Source organism: Dermacentor silvarum, chromosome 2 (genome assembly GCF_013339745.2).
Source record: "Dermacentor silvarum isolate Dsil-2018 chromosome 2, BIME_Dsil_1.4, whole genome shotgun sequence".
In the NCBI taxonomy this organism is placed as follows: Eukaryota; Metazoa; Arthropoda; class Arachnida; order Ixodida; family Ixodidae; genus Dermacentor; species Dermacentor silvarum.
In genome coordinates, this window is record NC_051155.1 from 91,534,728 (window position 1) to 91,553,910 (window position 19,183).

The 19,183-nt window shown below is 45.1% G+C and overlaps 1 protein-coding gene across 1 annotated transcript in view; it reads left to right on the forward strand.

Moving 5' to 3' along the window:
* The first annotated feature begins 265 nt into the window (after window positions 1-265).
* LOC119440221 (uncharacterized) overlaps window positions 266-19,183 on the forward strand; it is a 48,113-nt gene continuing 29,195 nt past the window's right edge. The window contains exons 1-4 of the mRNA XM_037705148.2: window positions 266-361; window positions 3,257-3,289; window positions 9,168-9,320; window positions 11,411-11,643. Coding sequence (XP_037561076.2) covers window positions 301-361; window positions 3,257-3,289; window positions 9,168-9,320; window positions 11,411-11,643 — 480 coding nt within the window. The 5' untranslated portion in view covers window positions 266-300. The remainder of the gene's footprint in view (window positions 362-3,256; window positions 3,290-9,167; window positions 9,321-11,410; window positions 11,644-19,183) is intronic.

Sequence of the window (19,183 nt, forward strand, 5' to 3'; positions counted from 1 at the left end):
TGAGGTCGAAGTGGTGTCTTTGGTCCGCCGCCTTTGTTGTTGCGACTCCGCTTTTAGCCTGCTTGCAAATGGTGTAAATGAATCAACTTTGCTACATATTTCCCCGTAACAAAATAGTTGTGCTGCGGCACTCGTAGAGTATCAAGGACATCGCTCCACTCAAATGACTCTTACTTCCATTTGTTTCAAGGCCACCATCCACCCAGTGGCATGGTGTCTCACATTACGGAACCGAGCACCACTGAGGCGTCGACTAGCGAGGGGTCCAAGTTAACGCCGGCTTCCGAAACAACGCCAGCAATGCGAGTGATATCAACAACACCAGCAGCGATAACGACGCCTAATATGACAACGACTACGTGTAAGTGTACAGGTCACGATACTATTCACTTAAGGCCCTACAGCGTCTACGTTAAACGGGACCAGGAAATTACCTTCCTTTAAGGACTACGGAAAACCTCTGTACAAATTGCGCCGTCCTATAGTACAGTGACAAGAAAAAAAAAAAACGCGGTGGAGCACTTTTACTTTTCATTTAAAGTCATGACTGTGATTACGTATAACTATGCTGGAAAGAGACATGAGTGTACGATAGCGATTGTGCCCTGGCCTGAAAGAGAAACGGCTAAGCGCATCGCCTGCTTTTAAAAATTTAGATCTTGCTTATCAAGGCCACTCGGATGTGGCTCGTCCTTTCGGAGCTGTTGAATTGTTTATGCGGTAGTATAGATGCGCCTTTGATATCTCCCTACAAATCGTCTCTTTGAGGAGGTTCGACAGGAAATTGTGCCATAGGAAAGCATGACTGTCATAGGCAACAATGGCAAACATTACTACCTCGGATTCATGGTTCGTACACCCGCATTGCAGTTTTACGTATGTGACTATCTGCTAGCATAAAAAATCCAATGTCCCAATTAAACCTCTCAACATCCGGTTTGATTGTGCTAGCAAAAAGCTGATTGTTTTCATTTGCTGTGAAATTTTATGACATGTTTTGGTAAGTTGTCGGTCCTTGTGACCGCGACTTGCCGTGGTGGCTTAGCGGCTATGAAGCGGCATGAAGTCGCGGTATCAAAATCCAGCTGCAGCGGATGCGTCTCGCGAGGGGCCAAATTCAAGAACGCCCGTCGGCCGTGCATGAGGTTTAGATTAAAAATCGCCAGCTGGTGATATTCCGGAGCCCCCAGAATGTACTATTCGAACTGCATTCAGAAGCGCTCGATGCAAAGTCATGCCCACTTTATTTCATTTGTTCAGTCGGCTTTTTTAAATCTTTAATGTACAAGGAGGCGCAGGACTACAAATAAATGCTATAGGAACGCCAGCAAGTGTTGCTCAATGGAAGCAAAGAATATCTTCACGTCTTCACCAGTAAAAAATCACCATTAAAAAGACAAATACCTCTACGCGAATACTTACCGAGTGCAAAAATATATTGCCTGTTTCATGTGCGATAATTTTCATCTCGTGTAGCATGATTTCATTTTCTCCCGCGCAAAACATTGTTGTAGGTTTTGTCGCAGATTCTCTTGTTCCTGCGGTGTTGTGATTCCCGAATGAGATCACATAATTGCATAATTAGTGCACCATCGCTGTGAGGTCCGTCATACTGTTTTTTTTGTTATTCTCGATGCCATTGCTTGATTCTTGTGAATGGGATACAGCAGCGTATAAATTCAGGTTTATTTCCTCTGACGCGCGCTTTTCAAGAACGCCCTCTGGCAAGATATTTATGTTAATAATTGTGTATTCTGTTACGCCTTGCTAACCTTACATTCGTTATGCTACAGAGCAATTTCTGTGAACTGCCTTGCTCAGTCGGAGAATTCACTTCAGCAACGTCACTCGAACCAGTGTCGTATAACATCCTTTTCTAAAGTGAAACGTAAATATATAAAAACTTGTTAAACAACCTCGACTGAAAACTACGTGGTAGAATGTCTATGGGATCGTGATTATATTACACATTTTCCCCAACTTATAAATAATTTCAGTTGCGCGTGGCTTCACATATTGGAGGTGACAGGTTTTATGTTAATAGTCTATTATGTTAATAGTTATTAAACGGTGCATTGAGTTGTCTAAGCAACAAATCGCGCCCTCGATACGATAACTAATCGTATCTTCTAAAACATTTTCAGAGCTTTCAGGAAGCACTACACAGGTATCGTAATACAGAACTTAAACTTTATTGCTTGTAGCAGCATTCCGGCTTCGTGAGGCCCAATCGAACTATATGCTCGCACTAACGCCAACACGCGACCTTTATAGCGCTTTGAAAGCAGTCGCGTAATTGTGTAATTTTATTGACGAATATTACTTCATAAAAATACACGTAGGTGGCTACAGAACAGGGCCTCAAATGCAGAAAGCAAAAAAGAGATCGAAGCTTGTAACTATTAGGGCTACACTGTTGCATTGAATATTGTTCGGGATATTCATGGGATTTAAGTGTGCTCCTTTGTTGATGTTTCTTTTCTTTTTGTGCTATTATGCTCCGAGGAGTATGCGGTCATATCGCGTAGCAAAAACTTATGGATTCTAAGTAAACTGAGTTCGAAGTTCGTGCTATTATTTCACTGACTTTTTTTCTTTGTGTGCGCGTTCAGTGTATCGCGAGGTTCGTGGCAAAGAATTCGTGTTTACTAGTCCAGCTGCTATTTCTAGTTGATAAGCGTGCAGCAAACTCTAAATGTTTACATACCGCTAGATCAGGGAAAAAGCCGAATATATCCGCAGTCACAGAACACAGCCTTGTATTCTGTTTCGCAGCCTGCAGTGTTTTCCGGCTTTACTAGCCTGTACACAACGGTCAACTACGAATGTGTGAAAAAACAGCGTAGGACGGTTTTACTGGCTATGGTCAGAAACTTCTTGGAAACTGAATATACTGTAATATCCTGCTGTCGATAAACATCTGTGGGGGAGTATATAAAAATCCATAGAAAGTACCGTTGCTCAAAAAAAAAAAAAAAAAAAAAAACCTACGCGTCAAGTGAATGTAGTGGATTCAGTGGGGAAGGCCCATTGTTCTCTTTAGAGTTTCATTTACTTTCTCCTTGATGAAAAAGGAAAGGTTATGAAATATGACCCTTTATTTTTAAGTATTAGCACATGCAGTTAAAGAAAAACAGATTTCTCCTATTATATTTGTTTCCTTTAATGCCAGATGGCGTATTGCGGTTGTTTGAAAGTTTGTTTGCTTCCGTTCTTGTTGGGTCATACAAAAGGATATATTATTACTACATTTCAGACAGACCTTTCAATGCAAGGTACCAAAGGAAAAGTGAGTGTATTTTTGTTCATTCACTTCCCTCCAGTTGAATGAGATATACTACTGATTGGTGGAAATGTCATTGTGTTGGTACATGCCAGTCAATCTTTCTAACGCAAAATTAACACACTTAGAAAGATAGACAAAGCACAGCTCAACGGCAACTATGTGACCCGCCAGTACCCTCATCTTCACACCCACACACGCACGCACACACGCACAGCACCACGCACACACGCACGCACGCACGCACGCACGCACACACGCACGCACGCACACACACACACACACACACACACACACACACACACACACACACACACACACACACACACACACACACACACACACACACACACACACACACACACACACACACACACACACACACACACACCACACACACACACACACACACACCACACACACACACACACACACACACACACACACACACACACACACACACACACACACACACACACACACACACCACACACACACACACACACACACACACACACACACACACACACACACACACACACACACACACACACACGCACGCACGCACGCACGCACGCACGCACGCACGCACGCACGCACGCACGCACGCACGCACGCACGCACGCACGCACGCACGCACGCACGCACGCACGCACGCACGCACGCACGCACGCACGCACGCACGCACGCACGCACGCACGCACGCACGCACGCACGCACGCACGCACGCACGCACGCACGCACGCACGCACGCACGGCACGCACGCACGCACGCACGCACGCACGCACGCAGCACCACACCACCACACACACACACACACACACACACACACACACACACACACACACACACACACACACACACGCACGCACGCACGCACACAAGGAACGGTCAGGGGATGTCACTGTGTTCCCGTGTTTGCGTTGGCGTATTAGCGTGCAGGCGTGCGTGTACATGCGCCTGTTTAGTATGTCAAGTATAGACCTTTTCACAAACCGACGTTTGAGCAGCGCCATTTGCCGACGCGGGCGACGTCTAGCGTCAGAACATGTTATGCCACCATTTTGGACTGTGCGCCTTGCGAGAGCAGGCCGGCCGCACTTCGGTTGTGTGATCTTCGCCGCGCATTATTTCGATTGTTTTCTTCCGTTTCGCTTGTCTTGTGCGGCTTGACTTGTTACATGTTTCACGTGCTCGCGTGAGCGCTCAGTGTGGTGTGCGATGGCACCAGCAAGCCCAGCCAGTGGATGTGGTGTTTCGTCGTCGGTAGCGGCGGCAGCCGCGTCTGCTTCGTCGAGACCTGGCGTGCTAATCAGCGGTATATTTCATTGTTATTTCTGGACACATGTGACCGTATCGTCGATTGAATCTGATCACCATTAGGTTTCGCGGTTGAGGGTTGCCTCATTTAGCGAAAGCAGGCGCGTACGTAGGTGTCGGGCAATGCTTAGAACCAGGCGCCGGCGGCCCGACGACGCGTGTCAGTGGTTGGTAGATATGCGGTGGTTACTCCATACGCTTCCGACGCAACTGAACAGCTCAATCATGCAAAATTTATTGGATCTGGTGCAATGCAGGGTGCTTATAACCAAATGTCAAAGCATAAGCGTGGCGATCGAGCAGCGTGGTACCTGCAGCGAACCGACGCGCGATAGTGATCACAGATGCCAGCGCAACTGATACAGCCCAGGTGCTATATTTTTATTTTTAGTATTTAGTAGTTATTTATTTATACATACTGTCAATCCCAATAGGGATTATAACATGACTTGTTATAAAGATATATTTGTTTACCTATTTTTACGTTTGTTTACCTGGAATGGCTTTTCTTTCGAATGTCTCAATTTGGAACAAGCTTCGCTCACCGTGAACCTTAACGTAGATCGTGCGCGAAGTTTGTATTGAAGATATCGCGTACGGAAAGAATTGTTCGTGTGCGCTAGCTATCTCTGAAGCGAAATACGCCAATAATATTGCAGCGTTAGGGCCATCTCTGCTCTTTCTCTAGTTTCTGTGCAATGTTCATAATAAAGTAATCTCAACTCTTGACAATTGTCGAATAAATACATATGCGTATGACTGCAAACCACTACTGACCGTGAGTGAAAAGCGCTTAGTGGTCAGCGAAGCGGTGCACTGCACGCACGTAAGTATTTCACTTGATCGACTGTGCGAATAATTTATTTTTTTCGTTCCTGTTATTCTTGAAAGTATGATGCTATTGTCCGCGCGTACCCATGCGAATACCATTTTTTACGTTCTAACTTGCGCGGGCTCATTTAGCGCGTTTCTACTCCATGCACAGTTAGCGCATTACGGTTCCCGAACTCTAGCACTGGCGCTAGGCCGCGCTGATGAGGTTGACACGTTCGTTTTTGCATTCTCTTGCTGCCCAAGCACATAGACAACGCTCAAAGATGGGTGAGCTCGATGCAGCACCACACTGTTGAAATTATTAACTTTATGGGCAGGGCCGCGCAGGGTGCGTGTGAACGCAGAGACAATGTTTTGGTGGACACAGGGTCTGCATACATCTTCCATAGGACACGATTTTTCCAGATCGTTGCGAAGTGTATTTACCGACTAGTTCTCTCGCAGAGTGCTTCAATTTGTGTTATACCGGTGTCACACGGTCATTTTGATAGCGATCGAGACCGATCTGGATCAGAATGTTCGACCGCGATTGGCTCCCTTCCGCAGATTGAGCAAAGAAGCCAATCGCGACCAAGAAATTCGACCCAGATCGGCCTCGATCTGATACGGGAGCCAGATCGGCCCCCGTATTAGGCAGTGGAATGAAGTCGTGTTTGAAAGAATAACAAATGTAGCCTCTGCTACTACATACGAGAAAATATTGCATCGAAGAGCTGACAATTCTCGCAACCTATTGGGACATGTGCCGAAAAAAGTTTACCAAAATGCGTTATTTTACTGATGTGTGCATTGGTTCACATTAGACTGAAATGCCAAGTCCTCAGGTGATGCAGGAAACCGGCAAAACGTTAACATATCACATCGGCAGTGGTCTCGCGGAGTGCTGTGTTGTGGACACACTATACTCCTCAAAATCGTTATTTTCCGCTGGTTGTTTGTGCACCCATAAACTGCACAGTGCTGGCCTGTAGCCTTTTGATGAGTATATATGCCATTATTTACGAGCGTAAGTCATTCGTGACAAAAATAAACGGAAACATCGAAGGAAAGCTACCACTCCGCAATGCAAGCGCAAGGCAAGCTCACAGTCCAGACCGAACAGGCAACACTGACACATACTCTCCACGCCAGACCGTCGGAAGCGCCCTCGTGAAAACGTCTATATGCACCAACTGGACCATCATAAAGGGCTTTTAAGGTAGCCCATTGTTTGTAAGGTGCACAGAGGGGGGCTAATAGAAATGGAGGTGCTATTGTTGGCGCTTGGGTTATTTCCCTGTAGCGAGCTTATCATTCACTTGGTGTTGTACTCTTTTGTAGAACGGTTCAGAACCAATTATGCAGAGAAAATCTTGCAACACTGAATGATCATTTAAAACATGTACTCCTATCACCAAAACACACGTGAGACGACTGCTGTACGAACGTACAAACGAAAAAAAAATGTAATAGAAAGCCCATCGGGTTTTCATCATATTATGTCTAATTTCGCGTAGTACGCTCATCTTAAAGGCCGCTTTGATGAATTTTTAGGCTCGTTTTATTCTGAGTCTTCAATGTATAGTATACGTGGGACTTACTAATGCCATAAGAAATACAAGCGCGCTTACGCTTAGCTCACAGGTACTTCCCTGCACTGCTATACGTGTTAATGTCACAGCCACCGCGACTGCCAGGGCAACGAGTGCTACCATACAAGATTAACTCTTAACAGTTATGGTACAGGCAACATCGTTAGCGTATGACTTGATTCAGCTTCCTTTTTCCCATTTTAATACATTATTTGTAGAGCGAATGCGTGGAAAGTGTGTAACGATTAAAAATGTGAGCAAGAATAAATACGAAACCATTCGGATCGTGATGAATTAATGAAACTGCACGTCCAATGCAAAGCGCATCTTGAAAAGTAAGAGTCTTCCGTGGTCTCTAAGGTGCTGTTTAGAGCGCTCACAGGGTAACAAACCAAGGAAATTGGATATGTAACCGTTATGGTACCATTTTCTTTGTAATACTGTCCGATGCGTCAATGCAAGGCCTTAGTCTCGGTTACTGTATAGCGCTCTAATGAAGGACGCATCATGGCACGTTTCCCGTATTTCGGTCACCATGATATAACGTTCAAGAGAGGTACACTTGCTAACGAGAAACAACTGAATTGTTATTGTATCTAATTATCGTCACAATGGCAGTACGAAAAACAAGTCGTGTCACCGAATGAACGTGAGTGTTTTGGTCGTTGTAGATAATACTAAATCACCTCCCATCACTTTAAAGAGACAAACATGGTGAGAGCGCCCAAATAATATTTTTGTGCATAAATCGTAGAAACATTCCTAAGCTACCTAAAAGTGAGTCATTGCTAATAAATGATTGGAGCGTTTTGAGCAGAAATTATATAGTCAGGCGATGCGTGACCAATCATTGCATTGCGCAACGACTTCGGCTCCCCTTCAGCGGAATCATTTGGAATAGCCATAGTTTGCGCGTGTCGTGTTTCACCTTCTGGACAACAAAAAATAACAAAAAACAACAATAAATCTTATCTCTTATACACGAACAGTAATTAATATACCAGAACACCAAATATAGAACTCGCGAATCAAACAGTAAGTACTATTTGATTCTTGAAATTTCCAATATTGATTAGCTTAACCTGTTCACTGAGGACCGCAATGTGTGGCATTCTATGATTTCGAAATGCTTTCGCAGATTTTGGCGTTACTTGGACAGGGAAGTCTACAAAGGCTGTCAGGTAGAATTGTTTATGCCTGAAAGCAGTACGATTCTTGCAATAACATTTAGCTTATTGGGACTAGTAGTGAAAATTTATGACGTGACTTAGTAGATGCTTTGAAAGGGGAAGTGGCAGCTTACAATTGTGTCTGGATTTGTGATATTCCTGAGAATGGATTTGATATGTGCTCTGTGATTTTTCATCCATTTGAAGGCTAGGCCGATTGGCACTGTCTTTCAAGAAACGCAAAAGAGTTAGTACATAACATTAGTATAGAGCACTAATGCAGACATTAAAAACTTGATTTCTAATTTTTGCCTCGGAAAGCTTACTAAGAAAAACGAAAGCCAATATTCTTTTTGTCATCTTGCATCTAGATTGCTCCGTCGACATGTTCACGCAACACAACAGATTTTGAAGATTGGTTGCTCGAGCCGTTTTTTGCAAAAAATTCTTCAAAGGTCGGTAGGCTGAATCTTCGGTTCTTTTGTGTGTAAGCAGGGGCGGTATTCTGTAAGAGTCTACTTAGTGGACTGTCCATTTCGGCTGTCGCTGATTGGCTGCTGCTTGACGTGCAGGAAGGAGACTGGCTAGCACTTTCCGGCACATCAAGCAGGAGCCAATCAGTGACAGCCGAAATGGACAGTCCACTAATTGGACTCTTACAGAATACCGCCCCAGGTCTCTCTTATCACAAAGCTATTCCGGACCGAACATAACCGATTACTATGTTCACGCAGTGATAATCACTAAAGTACAGGCGCCACCAGTATCTCGTTTGTACGTTCTTTCTATCTTAGCTAGTCATCGCTTTAGGTAAGACTCAGCTATTTGGTGTTACAGTTGCGCATTCTTTTGAACTCATCTAACCCAATATGATGCTTTATTGTTCCTTTAAGGTCGTGAGTGGGGTGCTTGTCCTTGAAAAACAGGCATTGGTGTGTTTAAGTTACTCAACCTCTTGAGATGCTGAGCATACGTGTCATGAATTACAGACATTACCGGACTGCTGTGCCAGACGGGAGCAGCCGAGTTCCTGTCCGTGCAGACACCCGACGCCTGCGACTTTTTCATTGTGGAGTTTGCCACAAACCCGGCGCGGCCCCACCCTGTCTACTCGTACATGGCCACGGTCGACATCACTTCCCGTGAGATTTGCTGGAAAGTTAGGTCTACCCGCTACTGCGACATCCACCGTTTTATCGACAAAAACTTTTCAAAAGACCAGTAGTAAACAGAAATGTGCTGCTGTGTGCATGTTTCTGTAGTTCCGTAGTGCAAGTTTTCAAGTTCCGTAGCGAGGTTGCAAGGCTAAAATATTTGTTAAATCTTTTTCACGAGGTTGGTAGAAATAATCTGAACCCCAAAAGCAGAAATTTATCCACTCTCAAAGAGGGCGGATAGAATAAGATCCAGACTCTCAACATATGGTGACCACCTTTCAACAAGCAGAATTACATCACGTGGGCGCCAAATATTTCAATCTGGCTTGAGCGTTTGTCCTGGTAATGATTAGCGTCTAAAGCTTGCGCTTCCTTCCTTGATGTGATGTATAAATCTATGCATACATAGCTGTTTGAGGCAAAATACTTCCTTCGAATTGCCCTTAGAGTTTGTCAGCACCAGCCAGATTGGTCGTCTAGAGGCTTGTCAATCCAAAAAAAAAAGGTATTCAGACGCTGATGTCATTTAGTTTATATCACAGTTGGCGCGATCTCTAATTTTCTCACCACCGCTGTGGCTGAACTGACGTAAAATTTTAAAAATCTACATTACCGCGACTAGGTGCTTTATCTTTGTGCTTTATCAGAAACAGTGTGATCAGAAACAGTTTTCAAGAAAACAGGAGTTTGGTTAATTTTCATGCTGCTTCAAAGCGTTTGCCCTTGTATTCAAAGTGTTGCTCCTGCACGGATATCTTATAGTGCATATTTAAAGAAATTTTATGTAGCAGTCGGCAGTTCAGTTCCACTTCCTCTGTTAGCGTGTTTGATTTTTCCGTGCATTATTCCTGTCATGAATTCATGCGGCTCACTTTCCCTGTATAAAACAAGTTGTTAGTATTCAAAGCACAGTGTTGTAGAGAAACAGTAACTAAGGCAGTTCACATCTCTATTCCAATTCTTTCACTTCTTTTCATGGGAGGGTGATCAGGTGATGGCGATGATGGTGGGGATGGTAGAGATGGTAACGATAACGTCAACCACTTGCTGAAGAGGGTGATCTGGTGATGGCGATGATGGTGGGGATGGTAGAGATGGTAACGATAACGTCAACCACTTGCTGAAGAGAGTGATCTGGTGATGGCGATGATGGTGGGGATGGTAGAGATGGTAACGATAACGTCAACCACTTGCTGAAGAGGGTGATCTGGTGATGGCGATGATGGTGGGGATGGTAGAGATGGTAACGATAACGTCAACCACTTGCTGAAAGGGGAGATCTGGTGATGGCGATGATGGTGGGGATGGTAGAGATGGTAACGATAACGTCAACCACTTTGCTGAAGATGTGCGTGATCTTTGGCAGAAATAAATGTTACTGTCTTTAAATGCGCTAAAACCTCATAACATAGACATGTTACCGGGTCTGCAGAAGTGTGGAATACTTTGTTGCTTATAATCACTGCAGCAGTACAAGTAACCCATGGGTAGATAGTAAAACAGCCGGTATTGAGTAACAAGTGAGATATGTAATAAATTGGCCAGATCTAGTTTAATCTAATTCGCAACATTACCCACTTTGCATCTAGCTTAAAGTGAACGTGTAGCGCTTCAGGACTATGCATGCCCATTCCACTCCAAGTTCATTCCAAAATCTCGGGCTCCCATTTCATTACCATTCGATATGCCCGTCTGGCACCATCATTCCGTTCCGAGTGTTTGAAAATGTGGAATGATTCCAGAATTTTTCCAACCCGGAAGTCGCCACAACTCTGGTCCCGAGTTCGTTTCATGAGCGCAGTGAACACGCATTCATGTGATGTGGAACGCAAAGACACCCGTTTAGTGAGCTTTGAGTGCACGTTAAACCTTGGGATGCTGAACCCAATATTCAGAAGAATTGATCATTCATGACAAGGGAAAGGTGTGCTGGGACGAAGAAACATAAAGCATGTAACTAAATTACCCAATACCAAACAAACCAATCATGATCGGCAATCATTATCAATCATCATCATTTTCATCAGCAGCAGCAGCACCAGCAGTACTCACAATCATGATCTGCGGCGTCGCAGTGGCCCAGCAGATAGAGGTGGTGAACAGGATTCGCGTTGCTGCCAACGGTGCCTTGCTCCTGCTCGTCCAGCGCAGTGTGTTGCACTCTTTTACGCCCGACAGTGGGCTCGACCCGCGTGCCGTCGTGCGCGGCCTGGTGCAGCTAGTGGTGGACACGAACGCCCACGGCGTGGTGCTTGCAGACAGGCACCTCCACGAAAGCGACTTGCAGCAAGTGTTTGCGGACGCGAACGTAAGCCTCAGTAGATTTTTGAACTGTAGGAAAATAGTGTATTGGCTTCCCCCTGCCTAAATGTGAAGACGGAGAGAAATTGTTTGTTTGTCTGAGTTGCTTTTTGTTTCTTGTAGTTCCATACACAAAGAGTACGTTATGTCTGTGAAGCTTGCAGCGCAGCTCAGAACGAGCAACAAGGAAGGTAGAAGGGGTAAAGAAAAGGACCGGTGAACAGGGTGAGCGATAACTTCCAACTGGTGGTTTATTCGGTGACTCAGACGGCTATATACTTATACAATCAGCGAATCGCGTGACATGAAAAGACAAGAACAAAAAATTAAACAACAAAAACTAAAATCACCATGTAAATACATATTCAGACAGCATGTGGCGGCAGTCAGAGATACGCCAATTTATTGCTTTGACGCGTAAATGTAGGTGAGCTTACACATGCATGGCGAAGCCCTATGATAGCTTTCCATTCAATGATTTTTCTTGTAAGCTGATTGTGACTACGACCTAGAATGACACATTCTTCTAAATAACGTTTGCAACCACACGTGTTGCAGTGCTGCGGAAGAAATTACCCCCCGGCTGTAATGCAATTCTTAGAAGTGTAGCTACAATCGCGCAGCCTATCATTCAGACATCGGCCAGTTTGACTGACGTAACGTTTTCCACACTTGAGTGGAAAATAATGAACACAGTGTGTGCAATTAACGAACTTCCTTTTATGTTTTTTGTCACAGCTAGGAGGAGCCTCCTTATTCCGATTAGTGAGCTTGCAAGTGCTCATAAAATTATTAGAGGCCGGAAACACCACACGAATATTCGCTTGCTTAGTGATTTTCTTAAGATTGTGTCAGGCGGTGTGGATATAAGGGATAATGCTTGTCCTACCCCAGGTGGTTGTAGGGTTATCTTCGTGCCGGTTGTTTTTTCTACACGCTCTTAGAATCCGCTCTGCTACTGATACTTGTAAGGACATAGGGTAGCCAGTCTGCTAAAGCCGTTCGCACTGAGAAGCACAGCTAGAAAAAAGAAACGGGATATTGGCATGATTTTTAATGCATTATTTAGGGAACGTTAGCAATGCCTCTCTTTACCAATTTAGAATGAGCAGAATAAAATGGAAGAAGTGGTTTGTTAGCACGAAGTTCTTTGTTACAACACGTGTGAATATCGCAACAAGTTAAGCGCAGGTCCAAAAACCCCATCTAGTCATTCTGTGGGAGCTCGTGGGTAACATCAAGGAGTGAAACGCATTCTTTGACTATTGTGTTGCGCACATTTTGTAGTTTATTCTTTTCCACTCAAGTGGGGAAAACGTTACGTTGGTCAAACTGGCAGATGTCTGAATGATAGGCTGCGCGAGCAGAGCTACACTGCTAAGAATTGCATCACAGCCGGGGGGTCTCTTCCGCAGCACTGCAACACGTGTGGTTGTAAACCTTATTTATAAGAATACGTCATTCTAGATCATAGTCACAATCAGCTTACGAGAGAAATCATTGAAGCGAAAGCTATCATAGGTCTTGGCCATGCATGTGCAAGCTCACCTACGTTTACGCTTTCAAGCACTGAATTGGCGTATCTCGTACTGCCGCATAATGCTGTCTGAATATGTTTGTACATGGTAGTTTTAGTTATTGGTGCTTGGTTTTTTGTTGTATTTTCATGCCACATAGTTCGCTGAGTGTATAAGTAGCCTTCTCGGTCACGAAATAAACCATCACTTGGAAGTTAGCGCTCACCCTGTTCTCCAGTATTTTCTTTACTACTTCTACCCTCCTTTTTGCTCGTTGTGAGCTGCGCTTCAAGCTTAAAAGTCGTAGAATACAAAATCGCGCAAACTGCTACGCATTTTGAGTACGTCATGTGTTAGCTTTTATTTGTACATGCTAAAAGGCCACATTTGGGATTCTTATTTTTTGAGTTCTGTTGTGACTAGCAGCTAAGTTTAGCTGGTGTCGGTTTACTTTCAAAAAAGGCATGTAGAAGGACAGGCGACGTCGACATAAAACTCATAATTTCTCACGAAAAATAAGCGCGTGCCGCGCATGAAAGAAACTGAAAAGAATGGTGGGTAATGTCTTTTTTTCAGTACTTTTCTTCAGTGGACCAATGAGCTGCTATAATCATTTATTCCTTCTATGTGTCGTAACTAGCAGGCTGTTTTTCTTCTATTCCTTATGATTGCTTAGCAGTCTTTTACGGGTGGCAAAGTGGTTAATGCCTTATAAGTCTTTCCACATCACTACCTCATGTCACCGTAGTAAAGAAAACGTGACGATGCGTCACCTGTTCTAGCATCTAAAATTCAGCGTGCTGGCACAGCGTCATCATGCAAGAACGCAAAAAATAGCACCATAAACAGGAAGACGTTCCTCGTCTGATTTTGCAGGCTATTTATTCACCATGAAATCATCCGTTTAGTACGGAGGACCAGAGCGCGATGAAACATTGCCTCAACTTGCCCATTCGAAAGCTCAAGTGACAAAAAAAATGTCACAGTTTCGCCTTAAGGGCGAAGCAATGAATGCGATAGCAACACAGCAATGTCATACGAAGTAAGGTGAGCGGCTTTGGTAGCAATATGAATTGTAGTAAACCTGAGCTGATTAAGTAAGCAGGTGTGCTGCGGCGTAAGTAGACCGGCATGAAGAGAGACTCGATGACCACGAGAAGGCGCGTGTGAAACGGTGATGTTGATGAGAAGCGCTGCCTGTGGGTAGCGCGTGTGAAGGGATACACCTGTAGCGCTGCACTGCTGATTCGGGCAGCATTGCATGTGTAGCGTGCGTTGGAAAATGTGGCCCGACTATTACTAACTGTGGTGTGAGCGCGCACAAACAAACATGAATAGATCGCACTGAATGACTGCAGACGACTGTCAAAACGCTGGCAGCAAGCGCATATACGCCGCAGCGGGCGAAGGTACGTGCGGTCTATCGCTTCAACGGAGACTGAGCGGCGAATGCACAGCGCATAAAGGTCAGAGCCGTGTGGAGATAAGAGATGGTGCGGGGCGAGCGACGAGCGCGGTTGTTGGCAGAGTAGAAGTGCGCCCCCCCCCCCCCCGCTCCCTCCAGTGCTGGCTTCCCGCTTCCTTGCTTGCGCGTGGGAGATTGAGTGCGTTCGCTCTCCGTGACAGCGTGCGTCCACGCACGCTTCCGCTCGGGCATACGGCTCGCGGCGAAGGTTTTATCTATACGGAACCTCACGGCGACGACGACGGCGACGGCGACGGCAGAAATCCGGTGGAAGGGTCCATATAATTGCTATCGCAATAAAACTTATTGAGATAGGGCTGGCCCCATTGTCATAAGCCTGCCATCCATAAGCATTCCAACACCAAGATACCATGTTTACGAAGAAAATTGGCGTTGTAACGCCAATTCTGTTGTTGCGAACGAGACCAAGCAACATAAAATTCCTTACGCTACGACACAAGTTTCATTTCGTAATGACAGAAGGGTGCAAGAATGAAAGAAACATTTTCTGGTCCTATAATATTCTCTAAAACACCGGTTTAAAGAACGCGCACTTATTATCTAGCCGAATGGACAGCTTTATGCGCGGCCCACACTCAATTTCTAATTTGATAACGTGGCAGCTGATGACACATACAAGAGGAGTGAGCACTGGCGGAAAGCATGCGATAGGAACAAGCTGTGCATTATATAGTTTTTTTGTTTTTTCGGGCAGTTCCCATAGTTCCCGGCAAAATATGGTAGTCCCCTAGAAGCGCTGCAAATTGTGGTCTACAGTTTCTCTAGTCGGATCACTTAAACAAAATATACGTCTGGTGACGCGCAGAGTCAGGTAGCAGATCTCCAAGGTCACTATTCCAGCTCAAAACTTGAAACATAAATGCGCATGGTACTCTGACATGGTTGGTTGGATTGAGGTATGGGTTGTCAGGAAACGGAGCGCGTGTAGGCCATGTGCCATGGTGTGCGTGACGAGAAAGAATTTGTGCAGGAGAAAAAATCGGGTCCCACGCGCGGAGTGATTCGCTTTAAGTATAGCTTGCATTGTTGTTTGTAATGAGCACTCTTCGTGCTTAGCGATCATGTGTGAATAGAGACCGCAATACCCAGTGTGGCGAACCACATCGCCAGCGCAGTTAGGAGGAAGAAGAGAAGACGACGAGGAGGAGACAGAAGAATGTAGTAATAAATGGGTTCTACCTACAGTACCCTAGTGAAATCTTAACATTGGCGCAGCCGAAAGCAGGAGCCTGTGAAGAAGAAGATGAACGTCGTGTTCAACAATGGACGAACCACCATCGAGGGCTACAAAGCAAGTGACGAACAACATGTCCAGCCACTGGAGGACATCACCACGCCTGATGTTCTGCGGAGCATTCCAAGTGCCTCCGGGTTTACGGCTGACGACCCCGTCACTAAAGGTATCGTTCCTGCCTGCAATGAACAAGACACGAGTCCGAAGCTTGTTTTAAAGGACTCATCTCAGCTCGTGAAACTGAACCAGCTGTAGTGCCGCTGGACAATGATATAACTGTTGTTACGAACGCACTACTTGACCTTCAGAAATGCCAGATGAGGCAACAGCAGCAGCTGGTAGATCTTCTTGTTGCGCTATTAAGATCTAGAAGCAACAGAGAACAGATTTTCTTGAAACCACACATATTTGATGGAAATTCGTCCGGTGTACATACCTGGCTTCATTTTTATGAGTACGCTTGCTCCCGGAACCAATAGTTGACTGACGAGGATCGCATACAGAACATGCGGCTATTTCTGTGTGGCAACGCGCGGAAATGGTACGATCTTCGGTTCACTTCACAGTTGAGCGAATCGTGGGATGAGGGGAAAGAGAGTTTCTCTCGAGCATTTAAAAAGAACCCCGTGGAACTTTGGAATAACGCCATATTCTACAGACAGAAGGCAGTTAACATCAGAGAATATGTGTTGGAAAAGTAGCATTTAATTTGTACAGCCGAGCCGAATCTTCCAGAATCGTCTGTTATCACCCTCATTATACACGGCATGACAAGAGAGTGCCAGAAACAAGTTCTAGCTAGGTCGCCAAGCACAATGGACCAATTGCTTGAGTCACTGGCGTGCGTTATGACCCCAGATTTTAATGTACCATCGAATAAGACAAGGGTCACAACTCGAGACCAAGCGATAACTACACATGAGGCTCGGTACCCCTTCACCAGTCATACCTCCGAAAGTCAAGGCACCAGCGAACCTCACCTTTACGCTGAAGAAACAGTGTTCCTTGTTAAATCAGGCGTTTTAATAGTGCCAATGCTTATAAACAGCAGAAACATGTCAGCATTGATTGACACTGGTGCTTCCGTAAACCTAATTAATGAAAATAGAGTGGATTCCACCAGCATCATTTTCGGGAAGCCTATTCGTGTGTGTAGCTACGATGGATCATGTCGGGAATATCATAAATGGACAAAAACAGCTCTTGAGTTCCAAGGTCAGAAGTTCAAGGTGGAAGCGCTCGTCGTGTCAGCGGTGGACTTCGACTTTCTTTTATCGCGGCCCGATATGAGGAGCATGAAGATTAACATATTATGGAATGACGAGGTGAGCATTGGACAACCTGAGCAAGATACGTCTTGGACTGCAACACCCGACGAACGAAAGCTATCATGCGCGGAAGACGTGCCGTTGAAGTTCCCCGAGCTAATATGTATTGGGCCATATCCCGAAGCTACAACAGCGATTGAGGTGCCGTTCTTGTTGCGCGACAGCACAGTCGTCATAAAAAAACCGTATAGCCTCAGCCATGAAAAGAAAGTATGGTTAAGGCCAGAACTTCAAGGCATGTTAGCGGCAGGGATCATTAGGCCATCGACATCATCTTTTTCTTCCCCTATTACCATTGTACCGAAGGAAGATGCATCATTCCGACTGTGCACTGATTACTGAATGATAAACAAGCAGACTGATTTTTTTTCATACCCGATGCCTAGGATAGATGATATCATTGACGAGACTGGAGGATGCGCATGGTTTTCACGTATAGACTTATGCAAGGGGTACTGGCAAGTGCCATTAAACGAAGAAACTAAGAAATTTACGGCCTTTGTCACACCATTCGACGTCTACGAGTATAATCGGTTACCATTTGGCTGGAAGAATTCTGGGTCATGGTTGCAAAAGGTGATGAACGAAACACTGAGCAAATTCATTGGAAAATTTTGCAATGTGTATGTGGATGATATCATCGTCTACTCCAGGACAAGGGAAAACCATGAGGAACATTTGTGTAAACTAGTTCAGGCTCTAAGCACCGCAAGACTTAAAATTAACATGAAGAAAAGTGAGTTTTTTTTTGCAATGAGGTGGTTTTCCTCGGTAGGGTGTGTGACGGTAAAAGAAAAAGCACGAAGGAAGAGAGTGTGCAACGCATCAAGAAGATGGTGAAACCGTATGATGTCCATTCCCTCCGAGTGTTTCTGGGACTGGCGGGCCATTTCCGTGCATTCATAACAGACTATGCCAGAAAGACGAAATGTCTCACTGCACTGACCCAAAAGGGTGTGCCATTTATGTGGTCAGAAGAATGCGAGAATTGCTACACCGAGCTTTTTCGCATCATTTCATCGGACTCTGTATTAATGCTCCCTGACTTTAGGTCGCCCTTTGAGCTATATACCGACTCATCTTATTATGGAGCAGGTTCCATACTCTATCAGCGTAATGCGACAGAACACCAAAGAAGAGAACTGAGGGTAGTACGTTACTACTCTTGCACTTTTACGAAAACACAAGAAAATTATGCAACTACGGAGAAGGAAGCACTGGCGGTGGTGATGGCCTTGCGATATTTCAGAAGCTACCTGGAAGGAAACCACTTCAAGCTGTTCACAGACAACCAGGCGTTGATGTACCTGTTAGGGCTATCGCAGCCGAAGGGCAGAATAGCTCGATGGGTTAGCGAAATACAACAATTCAGCTTTCACGTCATACATCGGCCGGGACAGAAACATCAAGATGCCGAAGCCCTATCTCGACTCCACGTGCCGCACGAAACCCAAACTACAAATGTAAACCTGTTACAGCTTTGGGAAGGCACCCAGGAGATGGAAGTAAGAAATGGAAAATTGTACGTTCCGGAGACCGAAGTGCCGACGTTCTTGAAGCTTTACCACACCAGTCCAGAGTCAGGAGGGCACGACGGATTTTGGAAGACATACCACAAAATAGCCCAGCGATTCACTTGGAAAAACATCAAAGAAAACATCACAAATTATGTGAAGACTTGTCATCAGTGCCAGCTTGTTAAAGCCAAGTACAAGCCAAGAGGCAACAGGATGGTCTTGCCAGAGTATTTCGATATCCCCTTCGAGGTGGTTCATCTTGATTTCGCTGAAATCAAAAAGAAGGGGAAGGGAGTTAGGAAGACGCAAGTATTCTTTGTAGCCGTAGACGAGTGCACGCGTTTTGTCGCCACCAAAGCTGGAAAAGAGGGCGCAAACTGCGTGATATCATTGCTGGAACGAGAACTCTTCAAGAACATCAGAGTCGTCGTCGCAGACAATGGCCCAGCCTTTAAAAGCGAGAAA